This window comes from Branchiostoma floridae, chromosome 5, assembly GCF_000003815.2.
Source record: "Branchiostoma floridae strain S238N-H82 chromosome 5, Bfl_VNyyK, whole genome shotgun sequence".
NCBI lineage: Eukaryota > Metazoa > Chordata > Leptocardii > Amphioxiformes > Branchiostomatidae > Branchiostoma > Branchiostoma floridae.
In genome coordinates this window covers 3,343,381-3,363,453 of record NC_049983.1, presented here as the reverse complement: position 1 = coordinate 3,363,453, position 20,073 = coordinate 3,343,381, and the positions used below count along the sequence as shown (strand labels likewise).

At 39.5% G+C, this 20,073-nt stretch overlaps 1 protein-coding gene and 1 long non-coding RNA gene across 3 annotated transcripts; both read left to right on the top strand.

Moving 5' to 3' along the window:
• The first annotated feature begins 2,386 nt into the window (after window positions 1–2,386).
• LOC118416672 lies at window positions 2,387–14,280 on the top strand. Its single transcript, XR_004831247.1, has 4 exons — window positions 2,387–2,522; window positions 10,593–10,669; window positions 11,732–12,121; window positions 13,711–14,280. It is a non-coding gene; the product is annotated as an uncharacterized LOC118416672 (long non-coding RNA).
• On the top strand, window positions 3,198–7,697 carry LOC118416650. Of its 2 annotated transcripts, XM_035821822.1 has the most exons (8): window positions 3,198–3,350; window positions 3,510–3,672; window positions 3,996–4,307; window positions 4,645–4,859; window positions 5,320–5,499; window positions 5,815–6,290; window positions 6,684–6,805; window positions 7,128–7,677. In XM_035821822.1, the coding sequence occupies exons 4-8, from the start codon at window positions 4,850–4,852 to the stop codon at window positions 7,285–7,287; spliced, it is 948 nt and encodes a 315-aa protein (XP_035677715.1). In that variant the 5' UTR covers window positions 3,198–3,350; window positions 3,510–3,672; window positions 3,996–4,307; window positions 4,645–4,849; the 3' UTR covers window positions 7,288–7,677. The 2 variants fall into 2 exon arrangements, with proteins under 2 accessions (XP_035677715.1, XP_035677714.1); XM_035821821.1 differs by lacking the exons at window positions 3,198–3,350; window positions 3,510–3,672; window positions 3,996–4,307; window positions 4,645–4,859 and having other exon boundaries at window positions 5,076–5,499; window positions 7,128–7,697.
• Window positions 14,281–20,073: the final 5,793 nt, after the last annotated feature.

Here is a 20,073-nt window from a genome sequence, read left to right as displayed (position 1 = left end):
CCAGAACTCGTGACGTTGCATATTCGGTTTTAGTATATATACGAAGTCCATTTTTCTCAGTGAAGATGTTTTAACTGGTCATTTTTTTACTGGAAGTGCTTCAAGAAGAGTCAATTTTGGCATAGCCACTACTGTAACAGTCCATTTTTCCATGGGGTGGGGGATTGTTGAAATGTGCTATATTTTCTCGCAAATATTGTCTTCTCGTTGTAATTGTTTCACTTGATTCATTTATCATCTGAAGAAACATATACTTGAAGAATCCTTAACTTGAAAGTTCATCTGTGTTGGTAGAAGTAATTCTTGAAATAGTTGAACTGCAATTTCCAACACAAAAATTGGACTCACCTAATCTTCGACTGCACAGTTTCAGTCTTTGTCAATGAATGAACAATCTACTGCTGTCGTGACGTCACGTTGAAAATATGGAGATAGAACACGTGACTCAGTGAGCAGTGGATGATAGGTTGCATTCCTTAACAAAGACTTATGCTGTGCAGTGCAAAATTTGGGTGAGTCTAATTTTTGTGATGGAAATTACACTTCAACTATTTCAAGATTGAAGAATCCTTATTGACAGACTGATAGATCGATAATCAGGCACAATGAACTATTTTCTGCAGAAGGAATATTTAATCAGCAGTCACCAGCAGGTAAGTACAAGTTCGACCTGCAGGAAGCAAGACAGGCGTGCGAAGAAAAGGGTGCATTTCTCGCCTCCTATAACCAGCTGTATGATGCCTGGAAGGACGGGATGCATGTGTGTGCATGCGGGTGGCTATCGGACGGAACTGCTCGCTATCCATCACAGGCAGCCAGGTTGGTATAGATTCAAATCTGCCCAATACGACCACCTGGGGGACCGGGCAAAAGCTGTCGATTTGGCCAGGTGCAAGGTTAGAAGAGTATCGATGCCCGATGCATAGTTTCAATGGTTTCCGTTGTGTTTGATGGCAAATAGCGGGCATTCGCCGTCATCTTTATTTTGAACATAACATCGTAATGGTAGTCAAAATCCGACGCAAACTGGCTGAATTCGGCACACAATCGTGCTAGGTATCATTGAAAATCGATGACACCTAAAGATTTGAAAATGACGCGGTCGTTATGGGCAGGGATTTGGTCCCAATTTTTTTGGCGGTCGCGATTGCCTTGACCAGGTGGACGTTGTATATCGCTTAATGCTTATGTCAATTGGGAAAATCCGGTCTGCATCCGGTAACGTGGCAATCGCACAGACACCGCACGTACAACTAACTCACCTCTTGCGCAACGAACGATGGCACGCAACCGCTCACGGCCAGGTGTGGCGTGCAGACTACATACTTACACCTTGCACAACCGTGCGACTGACCTGCGTTGAGGCGTGTACCCTGCCTAGGGCCCTGCTCTTGCCATTCATTCCCCACGTTTTCAGAAAAAAAAATCGGCGGACATGGCCTCTCAAAAAAAAATACGGACAAATAACACGTATACGTACGGCGGGATGTGCCCGTAACTTTAGTGACTACACGCATATTACAGATCATGCTGCATGTTTTCATATTTACAGGCTCATTACTTTTTGACCTACCCTCGTATATAGTTTGTTTCCTATGAAATGCAACCTGTAGTTTGCAAGTTATTACGCTACTATATACGGTATGTAAAATTGCCATGATGATAAGTTCAATAAGAACCATAATGCGATACATGTAGCTATCCCATACCTCAATGCTCCAGGTATGCCGTAGATTTTGAGAGTTTTAAGCTAAGGGCACAACCCGCCGTACGTGAAATTTGTCCGTAAGTTTTTTTTTGGGGGGGGGCACGTCCGCCACGTATTTCTGAAAACGTTCAGGCTGTACAGGGCAGGCGCGTGGCCCGTACTGGCACGTATGGGGGGCGAATCCGCAGCCCGATGGCACACAAAGTTTTGCCTGCATGTAAAGTTCTTCGGCGTGTCTGCGTGCTCCAAAATCCGTCGGATTCCCTACGAGTTCGTACGGAGGCGATACTTACCACTTAAGCCCCGGTCACAAGAATCGTACGATTGACTGCGATGGAGGTTTTCACCCATGTCCAGTATCAGGGTGAAATGCACGAAGTTGTCCTAAGTTAAGTTAGATGTCAGAAGTTGTCCAAAGTTGTCCAAAGTTGTCCGTAGTTGTCCGAAGTTATGACGTCACGCTAACCATGACGTCATCCTAACTTTGGACAGTCAGCCGGGGGGTGTACGTAGTTGTCCGAAGTTGTCCGAAGTTATGACGTCACCCTAACCATGACGTCATCCTACCTTTGGACAGTCAGCCGAAGGGTGTACGGAGTTGTCCGAAGTTCTCCGAAGTTATGACGTCATGTCATCTTAATTATGACGTCTTCTAAACTTTGTATAAGAAGACGGAAGGGTACCGAAGTTGTCGGAAGTTGAGACGTAAATATAAAAGTGATTAGATCGAGATCTAAAAAGTCTGTGTTTTTGGTGGGACATTACCAGCCTTCAACTAACAGTGGGAGTACCGAGGCTTAATTTACCAAAAATGGTAAGTACTTATGTCGTATAGGGATAAGAATTTTCTCTTTAATAGTCACTATTAAATATTGCATAGAAATATTGCATAGAAAATTTTATAATCTTTCTGCAAGATTACAATACCTGTTCACTAGAGCAAGGAACACGAAGGCAACCCCCAGGATGCGATGCTGGAGTACTCGAGTACAGTCTTATGATGGAATAGCTATAGCCTTCATAAGGCATATGGCTAGCACTCGGTTAAACACCTTGGTTCAAATCGTTTGCCTGAATAAAGAGTCTCTCGGACAATTGATTGTCTGTCTTTCCCTTGGCAAACAACGCAATTATTCGCGACGCGTTAGGCGCTCCAATAGGAATCAAACTTTTGATAAATAAGAGACGGCGTACAATACCCAGGTCGCGTATTCCTAGGAAGATGTCGCCTAGCATGACTTAGGCGATACATATACTACACTACGCGTCTACAAGTTTTCTGTGTTACGTTCAAATGTCTCAACTGTCATTTCTAGAACCTTTCTTCTAATGTTCTCATCATCTTAGACGTCACAATCTGACGTTTACGTCACTAACTCAGGTGTTTTCGTAATTCGAAACCGGAATGCGTTCTTCGAACGGTGTCGTTTTTCAGTCTAACAGTTTGAAACCTTGTGGCGCTGAAGTCGCCACGGCTACTTTTTAGTCCGTGTCTTTGACGAAATAAACTTTTTTAACGGGGGAATTACGGACAATATTATATCATATCATGTCGTGCAGTAAATCTTTGAAGGCTACAGATCTCCATTCGTCCTGGAAAGTCGAGTTTGACTGGAAGGATTTTCCGGAAGAACTTGTTCAGGTGGGTTAGTCGTATTAATCGCACCTTGATATCTTTTGAGTTCTGACTTTTGATTCATAAATCTTATATTCTTTAGAAGTTACATCTTACAAAACAACAGATTTTTTTATCAGAATGCAGATTACTTATCTTTATTAAGATTTGTCTTATTCTTCACAGGGATGTTGTGCTGTTGCATCTGTTTTGTGCGTGCCAACGGTGGCTGTTTTATATAGCCTTATCACGGCCGCGGCTTTTGTTGTAAGCCATGCACAAGTCTCTCCACCTGACACCAAATGGAGGGAAAATGTTCTTCTGTGGACAGCCATCTGTCTGCCAACAGGTAGATTTACTTCTTAACACCTTTTTTATTGTTTCAAATCAAACTTTTGATTCAATGTAGATATAACGTTATATGTTCAAAATTTACAACCGTCATTTCTAGAACCATACCTTGTCAAAAATTCTTTGCTTAACGTCACCAACAGACATTTACGTCATTTGCTCAGGTGTTTTTTTTTAAATTCGAACCCGGAATGCGTTCGTAGAATGGTGTCGTTTTTCAATCTCTGTATTGCGCCACGGCTGCTTTTAATTCATTTGTTCTATTCTTTCTAAACATCTATTAGCGGGGATCAAAATGACATTTACCTCTTGTCTTGGCAGGCGCTGGGAAATCTACTATCTGTAAATGGATTCAAGAACTTGTGACTGATGTTTACACGAAGTTGCGGAAAGACCATACGGACAGTGGTAGTCCGTCTGCTGGGTTTACGGAAATGTGGAGTGCGGAAGAGTTCCCGAAGCTGGGGGAAGTCATGTGTTTAAACGGGAAAAGAGACCTACAAATCAGGGATGAGCTCTCATCTTTCCTTGCCCAGCTTGGGATGTATTCCAACAAGGCGGGCATGCTGGACACGCCAGAATCATCAATGATGTTACAACTGCATAACGGTACAAGCTGGACGCGGAAAACAGGTACTGTCTAAAATATTTTCCTTTTCATTTGATTTAAACATCATCGACATGGGTGATTTCTAACTTTTCACAAATTTTCTTGTCATATCGATACCTGAGAACGCTTTGACAGAGTTGAATAGTCAAGCGCTGAATGGTTTACGAGATCAGAATATCTGCTTTGAAATGAATTTTTTATTTTTTATTGTACTTGAAAAAGAATCAAGTTTGTACTATGTAATTGTCTTTTTCAAATCTTAACCATTAGATACAATGTTCGTAAAATATATAAATACATTTAATTAAATGGCTTGATATAACTTGATATTTCTTTTATTTTTATTTTATCTTTGAATAGTGATGGGGAACGCAGATTTTGAGATGGACAGGACTGCACTAAACCTGCTGGGTTTCTGTCAACCCGACGTGATGTATGGCGTGATGAGCGAGGGCTGTCTTTGCGATTCTTATTGGCTATACCTAAGCCAGTACTGGGAACGTACCAATCTCTGAAGCTCAATGCCGGTCAGGATGGGCGGAAGGAAGTGTATGAGGAGTTTAGGATGCTCCTTGGTGAGTCTTTTGTCTTTGCAGTAGACTTCTTGTATTTTATTTTATTTCATTTTATTTCAACTTCACCATATGTATTTACACAAAATGGTAGGGAGGCAAAAACAGGTACTAGTATTACGTTATAATGCTGATTGGCTTCCTCAAACGAGCAAGGTAGTTATTTGTCAGCCTATTTTCAATCTACGTAAAAAATGTGTTTAAGTGTTTTATTGCAGCTGGTAATAATGTCAACATGTTTTAGAACTGGTGTTCGCACATGGAACAGGATTTTCATTACAGGTGTTTTAAACGTTTCTCTGAGAATACCTCAGTCTATTTAGAAACTGTTGTCGTTGAATTCTGAGCCTGTTAAATAGTATATTTCACTATCATTGGAATATAGTATGTGCACCTCTATTTACTGGATAAATGGCTGAATCTTTAGATATGTGAATGTATATACAATGTTGTCTTTCATTAGCTGATGCATTGTTCGTTGTCATCGAGCACAAACGGGATAATGAGAAGACAGCGGATAGCGCGGAGGGCGATGTGACGATGTTTGAGGTGGAAGAAGGCCCAGAGTCTGCCCTGGAGAGAACATATGACACCTTCCAAGAGAATATCAGGAAGATGATGCTCGAGGACAACTTGATGTGTTGTGAGTACAGCTCTTTGATACACGTGTAAAAGTACATTTGAGAAGAATCAGAATTAGTGAAATGATCACATATTTTGATCAATGCAAAATTCTTTTGTACGTTTTAATTTAGCTGGTTGTAATGCTAACATGTTTAAGAATATGTATTCTATAACAGGTGTTTGAAATGTCACTAGAACTGACATTTACTTTGTTAAAAAAAGATTGTGGACATTATTGTTTGAACAGGAATAACTTTGCAACGTTTTTATTTGTGCTTATCTTTTTTTTATCTTTCTGGAAATGTACAATTGACGTGCTTTTTTTTTTTTTCAGCCCTATTCAGTAAGGGGAAAGGACAGATCCTGCGAGTCACCGCAGCGCTTTGGCTTTTGTTTCACGCCGTTGAGAAGCCGGACAAGGTTTCCAGCTCTTTAGAAACCGGGCTTAGTCTTCCTACGGTAATCCCAGAACGAGTCGTCTCTGCTGCGGTGGCCGTTGTGACTTATAGCATACATCAAACCGGCCTTCTGCACGGCCGAAGACATAATGAGGTGCCAAGCAAGCCCGCTTCTACAACTGACGTGCCACACCTTGGGTCGGCTTCAACGTCTCGGCGAACCACCAACTTCGGGGGTCAGACGCTATCGGGGAGCATCTTATTGGTTCCGGGACGAGTCCTGTCAGTAAAAAATCTTCTGACGAAACGCGTTTTCAAGACCAGAGGGAAGAAGGAAGTTGCTGACACCATGCTTGCAATGCAAGATCAACATCTTGGAGAGGTGAAGACCCTTTCGCACCGCGGAGGACAGGTGAGGTGTTAAACAGTAATCTTTTTTTTTGCGCTTCTGAACTATGTAAATAACACGAACGGAAAAACCAAACAGTTTTGGTAATGAAGGTTAATTAGGTCAAACGAACATGCTATCATTACATACCTTAGTCATTGAATCATTGTCTACGTTCATTTTACATAATTTTGTATTTACTTACTTATTTCATGGATTCACATTCCTAATTTATCTGCACTTCTAAATTAAATGAATATAGAATTTTAAATAGAGAGTTTATAGAAGCTTTTTGTCTATGAGGCTAATTGTAAGTAAATGTTTCGGTTAAATGTAACACATAGGAACAATTCACTATTCGACTATTATTATGTACTCAAAAATGATGATTCTTCTTTTAAATTCATCTTTGTTCAGAGAGTCTACTTCGTAAAAAATAACATTCTCGGAATGCCCGACGCTGACAAAACTGCAGCAATAGTGGCCTTGGCTCATCATGGGGTCAACATCAAGGAGTTTGCTGACACTCTCGTCGATAGGTAAGCGGAAAATTGATTTTTTAATGTATACAGAATTGCGATGATGTTGATCATTTTTGCGTCGATATCTGTTTCCATAAGGATTATTTATTATACGCTATTCTTAATATAAATTAGTTAAAATGACCAGCTACTTAATGTTGTTTACCTGATTTTATTATTTGCTATTTCTTTGTTTTGTTTAGTGTTAGCGTTGTCTTCGAAAAGATAGCATTGATGAGATGATTAAGTGTGTCTTGTAAATGAATCGTGAAACGATAAATAGCGTTAATAATTAACGTTGGCATTAGTGAGTGACAATTTCTTTTTAATTAAAACACAGCGAAGCAGAAGAAGACATGAATAAGTCCATTGAGGCAAACGATGTGATCGGGGGAGAGAAAAGGAAGCTGTGCGCCGCTTCAACGCTGCTGTCTCCACTATATGATGCCGATGATGACAACGACTTTGCTCTGACAACCAATAAAATGAGATCAATTTAAACAGTCTTTCTATGTAAAAGGGGTGTGACAGTGCAGGCAGAAAATGGCATACTTATGTACTAAATGGTGGAAGTACTTAAATTAATTGTTAAATGACAAGGAATAAAATAACAACTACTACTTCTTATGATACAAAGTAGTGCAAGATGACTGCAATACATGTAGTTTATAAATAGATAGGGGAGATGTTTTCAGGTACTTGTAGTTAGCAGTGACGTAAAAAAAGGGAAATATAATATTAAGAGTGAACTTAGATTATTTTGTGTGTATTGTTAAAACGAACGTTAAGAGGAGAAATAAAAGACAAAAAGACTTGAAATAAATGAATTTTTTTACAATGCATGAACATTGATTTTGTGCTGATTAATGTGCATGTATATTTTATTTGTTTATATGCGTGAGAGGTGTGTATCGTATTTACACATATATAAGTTTTTACTATGTATTAATTAACTTAGGACAACTTTGCACACTTGTTGAACTACCCTGCCCACTGTCCAAAGTTAGATGACGTCACGTAACTTTGCACAACTTAGGACAACTTCGCACACTTGTTGACCTACCCTGCCCACTGTCCAAAGTTAGATGACGTCACGTAACTTTGCACAGCTTGGGACAACTTTGCACACTTGTTGACCTACCCTGCCCACTGTCCAAAGTTAGATGACGTCACGTAACTTTGCACAACTTAGGACAACTTCGCACACTTGTTGACCTACCCTGCCCACTGTCCAAAGTTAGATGACGTCACGTAACTTTGCACAACTTAGGACAACTTCGCACACTTGTTGACCTACCCTGCCTACTGTCCGAAGTTAGATGACGTCACGTAACTTTGCACAACTTAGGACAACTTAGTTAGATTACGTCATCCAATAAATGTTTTGACGTCATCTGTGACTCCCGATATAGCCTCAAAGCCAGTGGGAAACGGTTTTAACTTCGTACAACTTCGTACACCCTAACTTCGTGCACTTCACCCTGATACTGGACATAGCTCGAGGTTTTATGCGCGGCATAAGCGCAGTACGTCGTAAGTCGGGGAAGAATCGGAAGCAATGGTTTAAATATATGAAGCCGTGGTCACAAGGATCGTAGTGCATCGTACGATGAGGTCATTAGAGCGTATTTGCGTCAATCGCAGGTAAATCATAGTAAATCGGGGAGCCTCCTATGACGAAAATAGGACTGAAATGGATTTTGAACATGTTCAAAATTTCGCTATCGTCGTAAGATTTTATTTGCCCCCAAAGCAGACTTCATTACGGCAATTTTTGTCTACTGATGAGGTTTTAGATTTATGAATTTTTAGCATGTTGTGATGGTTTCAGTTTTCCCTGATATTGTCGATATTGACGAAAAGGGAAAATATATCAGTCGCAACTACCACAATCGCAACCAGAGAACAGCGCGCCCCGCACAGGTGATGCAGACAATTGTTTGATCGCTTCATGCACGTGAGTTGATAATTAGATCAAATCTCAGCTCTCGTCGGTCTTGGGTCAGTTTACCATAATCGTAATAACCATGGGGACAACTCAAACATAAAGGCAGGCTCTATGAGTCGGAAATATATATGATATAATGATATGATTTTTGTATGATGGCATCTTTTTGTTGATAGCATATCATGATACAATATTCGAAAGAGCCTGACACGTAGAGCCGGCAAGCAGGCCGAGATAACCATACCAGTACTCACGCTTGATTTGAACTTTTGCTTGTAATACTCTTGTTATCATGGTCTTTTTTAATTTATTTTTACAGTTAAAGATATTATAGGAAGGTATTCAACAGCTATGTCCACATTTTGTTGGTTAAAGAAGCACAAAAACGGTCAGACGGCTATACAGAAGAGACACAAGTGAAAAATCGTACGACGCTGGGAAAATTTTGAACATCATCCGATGCTCTGCGATGCTCTGCGATGGCTGATTTTGCTTACGATTTAGCTGCGATCCACTGTGATCATCGTGCGATAGGCGTAATATGCCATCGCAAGGACGTCGTACGATTCTTGTGACCGGGTCTTTACGGATCACAATAGATTGTCCACGTTTTGGCAACAGATCAGCCGCATGGAAGCACAACGTACGGCGGGTTGTGCCCTTGGCTTAAGTTCATAGACCTTAGACATTGACAACACTGTTTCATTGGTCAACTCGGTGAGCGTATAATTTTCTCCACATGGTGCGGTCTTGTATCTTTATTTCTATTCATTTATTTCTGTCATTATCACCAAGTTATATAGAGTCGATTCCATATTACCGAGGGGATGTTTCTTGCCTTTTGTTCCAACATTTCGGAAATCTTTGTAACAATCTAACTGTGATAAGTAACTGTTTCGAACTATTTATAACATCTATGTGTCATTCTAAATATTTCTATAGTATTCAAACATGTTAGAAACATTTCTAACATCGAATACATTATTTCTGTTAGTTTCTAAACTGTTATAACATAGATGCATCATTTGTGATCACATGTTCGAACATGGAAACAATATGATGAAACTGGGTCAGTGGGCTGGGAAGAGGGCAATTCACACATCCCTGCCAAGTGCAGGAAATTATGTCTGTCTGCCAGCTTCTCACAAAAGACTCACCAGTGTATACTAAAGAAAACCTAAAAATACAAGAGCCAAACAAAGGACCAAGCTTAGCAGCTTTGTTTATGGGCTCAATAAAAGTTTGTATGGAGGGAAAAATGACACAAAATGTTGGAACATGTTGGAACAGTAACAAAAACACATAGATGTTTGAAAATTGTTCTAAATAAAGAGATAATTATATCATTACTTTACCAAATGTTCCAACAAACATAAAAAGGTTCAAACATGTTTAAACTTTCGTTTTGAAATGTTTGAACAATTTCGAACTTAAGTGACTGAAATGTTCTTTTACTCAAAATAGTTCAAACTTATTACAAATATTATTTCAAAGCCATCTCGGTGACTTGGAATTGACTCTACACTGCTTTGCACATTATTAATCAATAACAATAATAGTAATGGTAATACAAGGGGCGTTCAAAAAGTAATGCCACCGGTTTTATAGCAGGCCCATTTGTTTATCGAATGAGTTGAAATTTGGCACAATGGTAAAGGCATATGTCTTCTTGAGATTGAAATATCTCAATTTGCTGTTCAGGTTTTTATGAGTGACTAAGATGGCATTACTTTTTGAACGCCCCTCTTATTGTAAACAATGATAATAACAAATAAATGCTACTAATGATAACAATATGAATACAAATCATGAATTAATAATAATGGTAATGAACAACATGCATATTTGTCACCCCAGGGAGGGCTGTGGATCCGTTGGGATCATCCGCTGTGATTGGCTCTCTACCTACAACGCATGGTGTTTCCACAAATTCGGTAAGTAACTTTATAGTAAAGACGCTGTAACACATGCTACAGTTCAATACAGTCAAACCTGCCCAAGACGACCACCCGGGGACCTGGCATCCGCCTCTATCTTTATTTTCAACATAACATATCGTAATGGTAGTCAAAATCCGGCGCAAACTGGCCGGATTCGGCACAAAATCGTACTAGTTATCATTGAAAGTCGATTACACATTTGAAAATGACGCGGTCGTTATTGGCAGGGATTTGGTCGCGGTCGCGTTGGCCAGGTGGACGTTGTAAAGAGGTCGCTTAATGTTTACGTCAATGGGAAAAATTTTCGGGACCGAGAAAAAGCGGTCGTCATGGCCAGGTGGTCGCTAAGAAGGGGTGGTCGCTTAGGCAGGTTTGACTGTACTTACTGATACAATTTATCATAAATTCCATGTGAAAATATCGCCTTAAAACATATACTACCTTAAACAAGCGAAGTTCGGCCGAAGGAGGTGCATTTGCGTGAGGTACATTTGCGTGAAACGAGTTGCCCCCTACAGTTAAAGTAGCCACTTCTGGATTGGCGTTCAAGAAACTGCTAAAGCTAAAATGGCACAACCCTCACGTTCTTTTTGTTCGTATGTTTGTTTTGGAAGGTCACATCCGCCACGTTTTTTCTGAAAACGTGTGGAAGGAATGCCAAGAGCAGGGAACCCAGACATATGTAGGGGCTATAGGGGTGTGGTGGTATTCAGGGCGTCTGTCCAAGTGCGACTATATGCTCAATCATTGTCCCGGTGATGGGCGAGCACAGACCTACTTATTGATCATCGACCGCAAATCGGATGGCCAATGCCCTTCAGTCAGGCGATGTTCGCCCGACTTCCGTTTGTTTGCTAATATTGACTTTGCTAATATTGACCTCCGTTCCGGATGTGTGACTTAGGTGTTGGTCATTTCAACTTGAGAAGGATCAGAGGACTGATCGAAAGCTTGTTGGTAAGCGCTTATAAAGTCACGGATATAAAGTCTTAAAATTGCAACATATATATAATATTGACTACCGTCACAGATGAACTTACATGCATTTTTCAACAGGTTGTCCAATAGCAGGCTACGTTTCTTTTCACGGAGTTTGCTACAAGAGCTTTGTGAAAAAGAAAACGCGTGGCGAGGCTAAGCAGAGGTGTGCGGCAGACGGGGGGATTTTAGCCATGCCGAAGGACAGTGCCACCAATACTTTTCTCGCTAATCTAGCAGAAGTAGGTTGGGGTCGCTGGTTAGGGCTGACTGACACAAACAGCGATCGGCAGTGGGAATTTGAAGACGGCCAACCCCTGTCGTCATCTGAGTACTCCAACTGGCTCCCCGATGAGCCGACACCAGATAACGGTCAGGGCGGCTGTGTCGGGTTTTGGGCGGATGGATCCTCATGGGATGAAAAAGACTGCAGTGCACTGAGGGGATTCATATGTCAGATAAATGAAGGTATGTGTCTGGACAATCCTTTCTAAGATCCTTACTGATGACGGGATAAGTAAGAAATAGTTACAAAGACAGCTTCATTGCACAACAATTGTACGGGGTACAAAGTATGGCATCTACATCTACATATCTAACTAATACAGAATTTGTAGTATGGGATAAGTTTCTTACAGTCATTGGTGGCTTTTACAATCATTGGAGGAGTTTCTAATGTCTAAACTTTCTTTAATATATTGTCCTATATCTGTCATGTAGGGATTGTCACATGTCATGATGTATTTCAATTTGCACTTCAGGTCCATTGAGATAAATCCTTGTGTATAAGATGACAGCCTTGTGTAGAGAGAATCTCGTATATCAGAATATTTGGGACATACTACAATAAAGTGATATTCATCTTCAATTAGCTCTTTACAGAATGGACACACCCTCTGGTCGATAGGGATTTTTTGGAATCTCCCGGTTTCTATATTTAATTTGTGACAGCCAATTCTGAGTTGTGTGATTGCCCTACGAACGTCAAGGCTCTTTATGGTTGAAATGTAATTTTCTTGCTTGTAATGCTTCTTCAATGTAGAAAGAGAGGAGAGTTTGGAATTGTTTCGAATAGAGGAATGCCAATTTTGCACGTATATATCTTGTAAACGTTGTCGTAGCTGAGTGGTGATTGTATCTCTGTGGTATGACCTCGGGTTCAGCCATATGTGTCCAAAGCCTTGGTAATCTAGCAAAATAGTTAATGTATACGTAGAGCCTATTTTATAGGGCCTTCACACTGAAACCGAATTGGCAGGAATCAAGCAGAACCAGCCGTTTGCAAAGGATTTGCAAAATTCGTGCCACATTCGGGGAATTCCAAATGGACCTTATATTCCCTTCACACGAGAAGGAATGCCGTCAGAATGGATTTTTTTTCTATTCCCGGGAGTTCGCAGTGTTCCAGATATTCTTTTGGCCACATTCGGGCAGGATTCGAAGTGCCTTGCCGTTTCGGTTCTTCATCGAATGAGATAAGAATGTTTCGAATAATATTGTGATGCCGTAGAATGCGGTCATACTGCAATTAGAATAGTTAGAATCCACTTAGAATCCACTTTGAATGTCATTCAATATTTCTCCACTTCGAATGCATCTCGACAGTTTTTAACATGTCAAAAACTTTCGGGCCAGCCAAAAGAACGGGCACAAATAGCTGGGATGCAGTGATAATTTTTGGAACACACTACAAATTGCCAGGAATTGCCAGGAATAGAAAAAGAATTGATTTGTCATTCCGACGGCATTCCGGCTGATTCTTGCTCTCGTGTGAAGTGGGCTTTAGGGACGCGGGCACTTGTAGCAAGCAACCCCCCACCCCCACCCCACCCCTACCCACATACACCCACCACCCCAACAACAACATGGATACCCTGTTTAGCAGCACTACGGATATAGGTTACCATGCGGATAAAGGTGAACTAATGTTATAGTAAATTCTATAAACTTGCTTTGACACGGAGATGAATAAACTATACGATGTATGTCATGAATGTAATATATATTTCCTGTAAGTATTGGCACATTAAACATGTCTGATTTTGTTTTTCTTAAAGGTTAAACCAGAGATTTGGTTCGGGCTACCCAAGTGCGGACAGAAAAGCTAATCTGATGGCGACCCTGACAGCAAGTTACCCTGCTGCTCCCACAACCACTGGTGCCTCATCACTGAGGTCGACCACTGCAACTGTTGTGTCAACTCTTCATCTACTGATGAGAGGCCTATTTTGGGCACCTCTCTTTTTCTATATTTTTCTTAGTCATGATATTGTTTATTACTGGCGTTTACAAATTCTACTTTCGAACATGTAACCCCTGACTTCAGGCAATTTTTTTACATTCTTTTTTGTTGCTTTTTTGATTACCTATTTAGATACAGGCACACAATTACAGCTAACAAGTTGGCAATATCTAGAGTGTGAGCAGTCCTGAATTTTAGGATGAAATTCTGGGGTGTGGATCTTGTCATAGAGGTAGACGCTGTGCCAACAGATTACTACTTTTTATTAGCATTCATTTACATACACTGCCAAAAATAATTTTGTCTTGTTTTGCTTACCCCAGGGACAATTCGTATATGAAGAAAAATATTCTTGAAGGAAGAAAATGTAGAATAAAATTCAAGAAAAAGAGGAACTACAAATTTTTTTCTAGAGATTCAAGCAAAATCTTCTTATTTTTTCTTATAATACAAGAAAAAATTCTAGAAATTCTTCCTTTTTTATATTATTTAAGCAGATTCAACTCTTAAGAAATACTAGAAGTTTTTCTTTTCTTTTCTCCAAATATGACAGTAATTTCTGTGGGGAAGCAAGACAAGATAAACAAGAAAACGCATTTTTGGAAATACAAGAAAGCAAATCTTAAATTGTCTCAAAAACTAATAACAAGCAAAGATTTGTTGCCCCATGGACAAGCACATTTTTCTAAGGTTTCTTGGGGACAGAATAATTTTTCTTCCTGTAAGATATATTTCCTGTGAGGAAGCAAAACAAGATAAACAAGAAAAAGCATTTTTGGCAGTGTACAAGAACACAGTGTTCCATTGATGACAGCTATCGTACCAAGCATTCTTGGTGAAAAGTGAGAAACAATCAGATTGTGAGTCTCTAATAGGTAATTGTGGCTCTGTCATAGAAGCAGCCGCTGTGCTAAAAGATTCTATATTAGACTTTTTACTTGTTACAACCATTTATTCAGATACAGGCACGCAATGTCCTTCTGGTGACATATGCCATACCAAGTTTACTCAACAAAAAGTGAACAGCATTGAGATTGCGAAGTTTCTATGAAATCGTAGTAGACGATGTGCCAACAGATGCATTTTATTGCTTAACATTACCATTTATTTAGATCATATCAAGTTTATTTAGTGATAAGTCACCAACATCCAGATTGTGAGTTTTCCGTAATGTTTTGTAGGCATTGGATCTTAGAAAGTGTGATTCTGTCGTAGACGTAGACGATGTGCCAATAGCAGTGCCATTGCCTTTCATTGCAATGATTTTGATACAACCATCTCATGCTGGGATCTATGTCCTGTCTATCTATCTTAGAAAACAGACTGTCTAGTACTCCACTACAGCAGTCTGAATACATGTAACACCATCTACGCATAGACGTTCTTCATCTTTATCATTGAGTCTCATTTTTGCAAGTATAAATTTACCATAAGGAACCAAAAAAAAGGTTAGATACAAGTCTATACAGTTGAAAGTCTAAGACAAAAGTAAGAACTGAAAATCTGTTCCATCTATCTATCTATCTAAAGGCAAAAGGGAACATGATGGTCAAATTTGGTCCCAAAATTTCCAGACTTTTATCTCGGGTTTTAGAACACGAATCATGTTCGATATGACGAAATCGAACAGAACGTGCGTTCTATTAGAGGTCACCCACGGTCACCCGCAGGTTGTTACAGTAAACACGCAGAAAACACCCTTGTTTTCCTGGGTGCCGTGCGTCAGAAGACAAACAAACATTTTTACAAATATAAACCATTATCTGGCCAGCATAGCTTTGCTGCCGTTCAGTTTGGAACATGTTACATGTAACAAAGCTGCTGTCGTCATTATTGGTGACCATGAATTACAAAACTTGTTTACGGCGGTGTCAATTACCCCATGTCTCTATCAGTGCGACTCGACATACGACCAAACATGGTATTTAAATCGCTTACAAAACATGTGCACATCAGCTCTTTCAGGACTTAAATTGTCGACAACTAATATCTCCAGATTTGTGTCTTGGGGATTTTTGGAATACGAAGGCAATTTTGAATTATAAGTCTTTGAGTGTGAAAAAAAACTGTTTTTTCGACCTTTTTCGACCTTATTTTGGCTGTAAAAATAGTTTTAGATAGAAGTTGAAAAATCCCTAAGACAGAAAGTTTGATCTTACAATCATTACCCATATCATATAAAAGATTTGGATTTTCAGTCAAATTTAGGACCAATCTAAATATGGTATTTGGTTTTTTTGTGAACCAAACACCCTTTCTAAATCAATCAACTAGGCATATTTCAGAAAACATTGAAACGAAACTGTGCAGCACACGTATACGGTAAGATTTGACGTGTACACACTGCCAGTTTTCATTTAATCCCGACGAGGCACGTGCAAGGGGTGGCTTTACTATCATGATCTGTTGGAAGATGTTCCAGTTACTGTCAGGTTCCCCGGAGCGCGCGCGGAAGCCCCGGTAACCCGATACCGGACGTTCGAATGGAAACTTTTGGGCCAAATTTGACCATCGTGGAAGCATATACTCTGGTCTCAGAGCTAACACTTGTATGGAAGACACCTTGAAGTAAAACTATTTTGAATGCAGTTCATATTCTAAAACAACTGCATTGATTTATTTGTTACAGGTACGACTTTCATCTGTGTATCAATGATATCAGTAGATTTTAAGATCATGTGAATTATTTTTTTGGATGAAAAATAGCCAAAACCTCCATACATTTATGCTCTAAAAGTGGCAAAAAAATATAAATCAAATTTAAAATTTCAAAAAAAAAAAATGAAATTAAAAACAAGGGTATTTGTCCACTATAAAATTGGGCACAATAGCTTTCGTAGAGGAGGTCACTTGTAAAACTTTGTCAGTTATCAGGTGGTCCGTATGTAGGAGTGGTCACTTGTAAGGTTTGACTGTATTTCAATGGCAACGTGGTCCATATTTAGAGGTGGTCGCTTGTACAGGTTTGACTGTGTATCAATGACCATGTGGTCCACATCAAGAGGTGGTCACTAATACAGGTTTTACTGCACATCAAAAGCGATGTGGTCCTTATATTGTGGTCACTAGTACATGTTAGACTGCATATCAAAAGCGATGTGGTCTTATGTAGAGGTGGTCACTTACTAGTGCAGGTTTGACTGCGTATCAATGGTCAGGTAGTCTTTATGTACAGTTGGTCATTAGTACAGGTTTGACTGTATTACAACAGCGAGGTGGTCCTTATGTAGAAGTGGTCGCTAGGACAGGTTTGACTGCATATCAATGGCCAGGTGATCCTTATATGTAGAATTGGTCACTAGTACGGGGTTGACTGCCCGCCTCAGTGAAGACTGACGAGGATGAGTGAGTGAGTGAGTGAGAATAGCCAGGTGGTCCTTATGTAGAAGTGGTCTCTAGTACAGTTTGACTGTGACAATGGACAGGTGGTCCTTATGTAATAGTACTCTCTAATACGTTGTCAGGTGGTCCTTTTGTAGAGGTGGTTACTAGTACTAGTACTGGTTTGACCTTATTTCAATGGTCTGGTGGTCCTAACGTAGAGGTGGTGACTTGTACATTGTATGTCAATTGCCAGATGGTTGTTACGTTGAGGTGGCCACTTGTACATGATTGTTTGACTGTGTATTAATGGCCAGTTGGTCGTTTTGTAGAAGTGGTCACGAGTACAGGTTTGACTGTATATCAATAGCGAAGTCGTCCTTATGTAGAAGGGGTCTCTTGTGCAGGTTTGACTGTATTTTAATGACCAGGTGGCTCATATGCAGAGGTGGTCACTATTACATGTTTGACTGTATATCAATAGCCAGGTGATCCTTATATGTAGAATTGGTAAACCAAGTTTAGAGTTGACGATTTGATGGTTTGTAACATACATTCTCATAATTCCACCAGGTGTCATTATACCGCCAGCTCAAAAAACGTTAGTATAGAGGTCTTCCCAAGACTGTCTTGAACACCGAATGTTAAATATCGTAAATGTAATACAATTCAGATATTTATAAGTTGAAGACAATCTTGAGAAGGTCTCTATAACAAGGTTTTTTAAGGTGGCGGTATAATGGCACCTGGTGGAGTTATGAGAATGTATGTTACATCAGCAGAGTTAAGTTTATCCATTTATTTCTTTTTAGGCCACAGCAAGTAAATTTTATGGATGACATCCTCTGCAGACAGCAAAAAAAGTGCGATAGGGCGAAAAAAAAAACAAGATGGGTGAAAAAACAAGATGGCTACATTTTCCAAAATAGGCACCATTAAGTTGTGATGAATGTTGTAACAAGAATTAAAGGGACAAAACATGGTATCAGAGCCAACATGGCATTCAATTGCTGTATTCAATAAATGTACTGGTGTGGTAAAAGTGACACTAGTGTGGTAGACTGGCATCACCAACAAAGTTGGTAACCACACTCATGGCTTCCATATTGGTGTCACTTTTACAACTATCCAATAAGTTTCATTTCTACAAGTACAGCCCTGAGTACCTCGCAAGTGTCACTTCTACAAGTACAATTATTAGGCTACAATTTGCTTACTTTGGTACTTTATCGTATTGTTGACCATCCCTGCAGAAGAAAAAATCTTGTTTTTTTCCGAATTCAGGCGAAAATTAATGCGCGCGCTGATGTCGTCCATAAAATTTACTTGCTGTGGCCTTATTACCAGGGTAAGCGATGGTGGTAACGTCGATGTGTACTTATGTCATATGTAATGCAATGTATTTGTAATATGGAATGTACATTGCAGTATCGGCTTTTTGTGGGTTAAGGTATTTCATCTTTATTTGCCATTTCTATGTGTAAAATCAAAGCTTACTTACATTTTAAATTACTTAACGATCACGACAAAACACGTCGCTGAAACTACTTCATTGTTTGGGTCATATTTACTGTAATTTGAAGTAAGATAGTCTTGAAAAGCTTATTAACGTAAAATGAATTACCTGGGAAGAAATCGAAAGGAAGCTTGTTACATAAAAATATTTCGAGGGAAAATTTTCATGAAATTTGCCCATGGGATGTTAACGATTGAAATATGCAAATTAATTTTCGATTCCCTCCATAACAAAGATGATGCAGAGTTGTCCTATTGTTTAACTTTTAAAAGGGTATTGATTGTGCCTAATGATTGCCATAGTAAAGGTGAATAAAGATGTAGAAAATAATAAAGAATGGAATTATTTTTGCATTTTGCCGCCTTAGCGGCAAAATGCTCTGAGGCCAGAATAGTCGCCGTTGTGATGGAGTGATGAACGGACCTGTTCAATACTGTAATTCCTGATTTTTTCACTGTAATGTTATGTTCACTGTTTTCACGGTGACGACTGTAACGTGAACTTTTCATTACCGATAAAAAATAATTCACAGACTTTTTTCATGTGCACTTGCCTCGACAGTGAACATATAGTTCCGAGAACAAGTTCAATTTTCTCAGACCGTGAAAATAAAGTGATTTACAGTATCTGCTAAGAATTTGTATACTTCTTAAAAGCTCTGTCATGAGTCATTGTTTGTGGTCAGTAATTGCCCCTGATATTTCATTGAATTTGATAAATGAAGTATGATATTCCTTAGATTGGTGCAGCATATCATCAAATAATTGCTTTAACATTTAACCATGCATTAGCAATTCATTAAGATGAAATATTTTCCAAATAAATCGAATATATATACATAACACTTACATATAGCGTCCCAGAGGCCCTTGCGAATATTCATAATTTGATCCGCGAAAACCCTCTGCCGTACGGCGATCCGTAAATTTCCTACCATCTTCCCACACCCGCGGTACAAAAACTATCCGGTTCTAGAGGTAAAGTTACCCATCAAAATAAAGGATATAAGTTTCTTTTTCTTGTGATGTGTTTATTTTGCTTGTAAATTTTTAAAATGCCAGAAATTCGCCGGTGTAAGCGGGGAGGTCGGGGCTTCGGATCCTGCTTCCACACTTCCGGGAACCCCTACTTTACTGCGCTTGCGCTTCGCAGTCTTAGACCGCAGCAGAATGAATGTTGAAAGAGCACATTTCAAGCTTTAAAATGATGCCTGGAACATGAGGAAAAATTAATTTTTTGGGGGGATAAAAGTCAACTTGAAAGGATTTGTCGATCTTTAATGATAAAAATCACCGAACGAATTTTATTTTTTCTTGTTCGGGGTGCCAAAATGACGACAAA

Coding starts and splice junctions, on each gene's coding strand:
- LOC118416650 (XM_035821821.1), top strand. CDS start 5,292: ATGTATATACAATGTTGTCTTTCATTAGCTGATGCATTGTTCGTTGTC. Junction 6,291..6,683: donor TTTCGCACCGCGGAGGACAG/GTGAGGTGTTAA, acceptor ATCTTTGTTCAG/AGAGTCTACTTCGTAAAAAA. Junction 6,806..7,127: donor GCTGACACTCTCGTCGATAG/GTAAGCGGAAAA, acceptor ATTAAAACACAG/CGAAGCAGAAGAAGACATGA.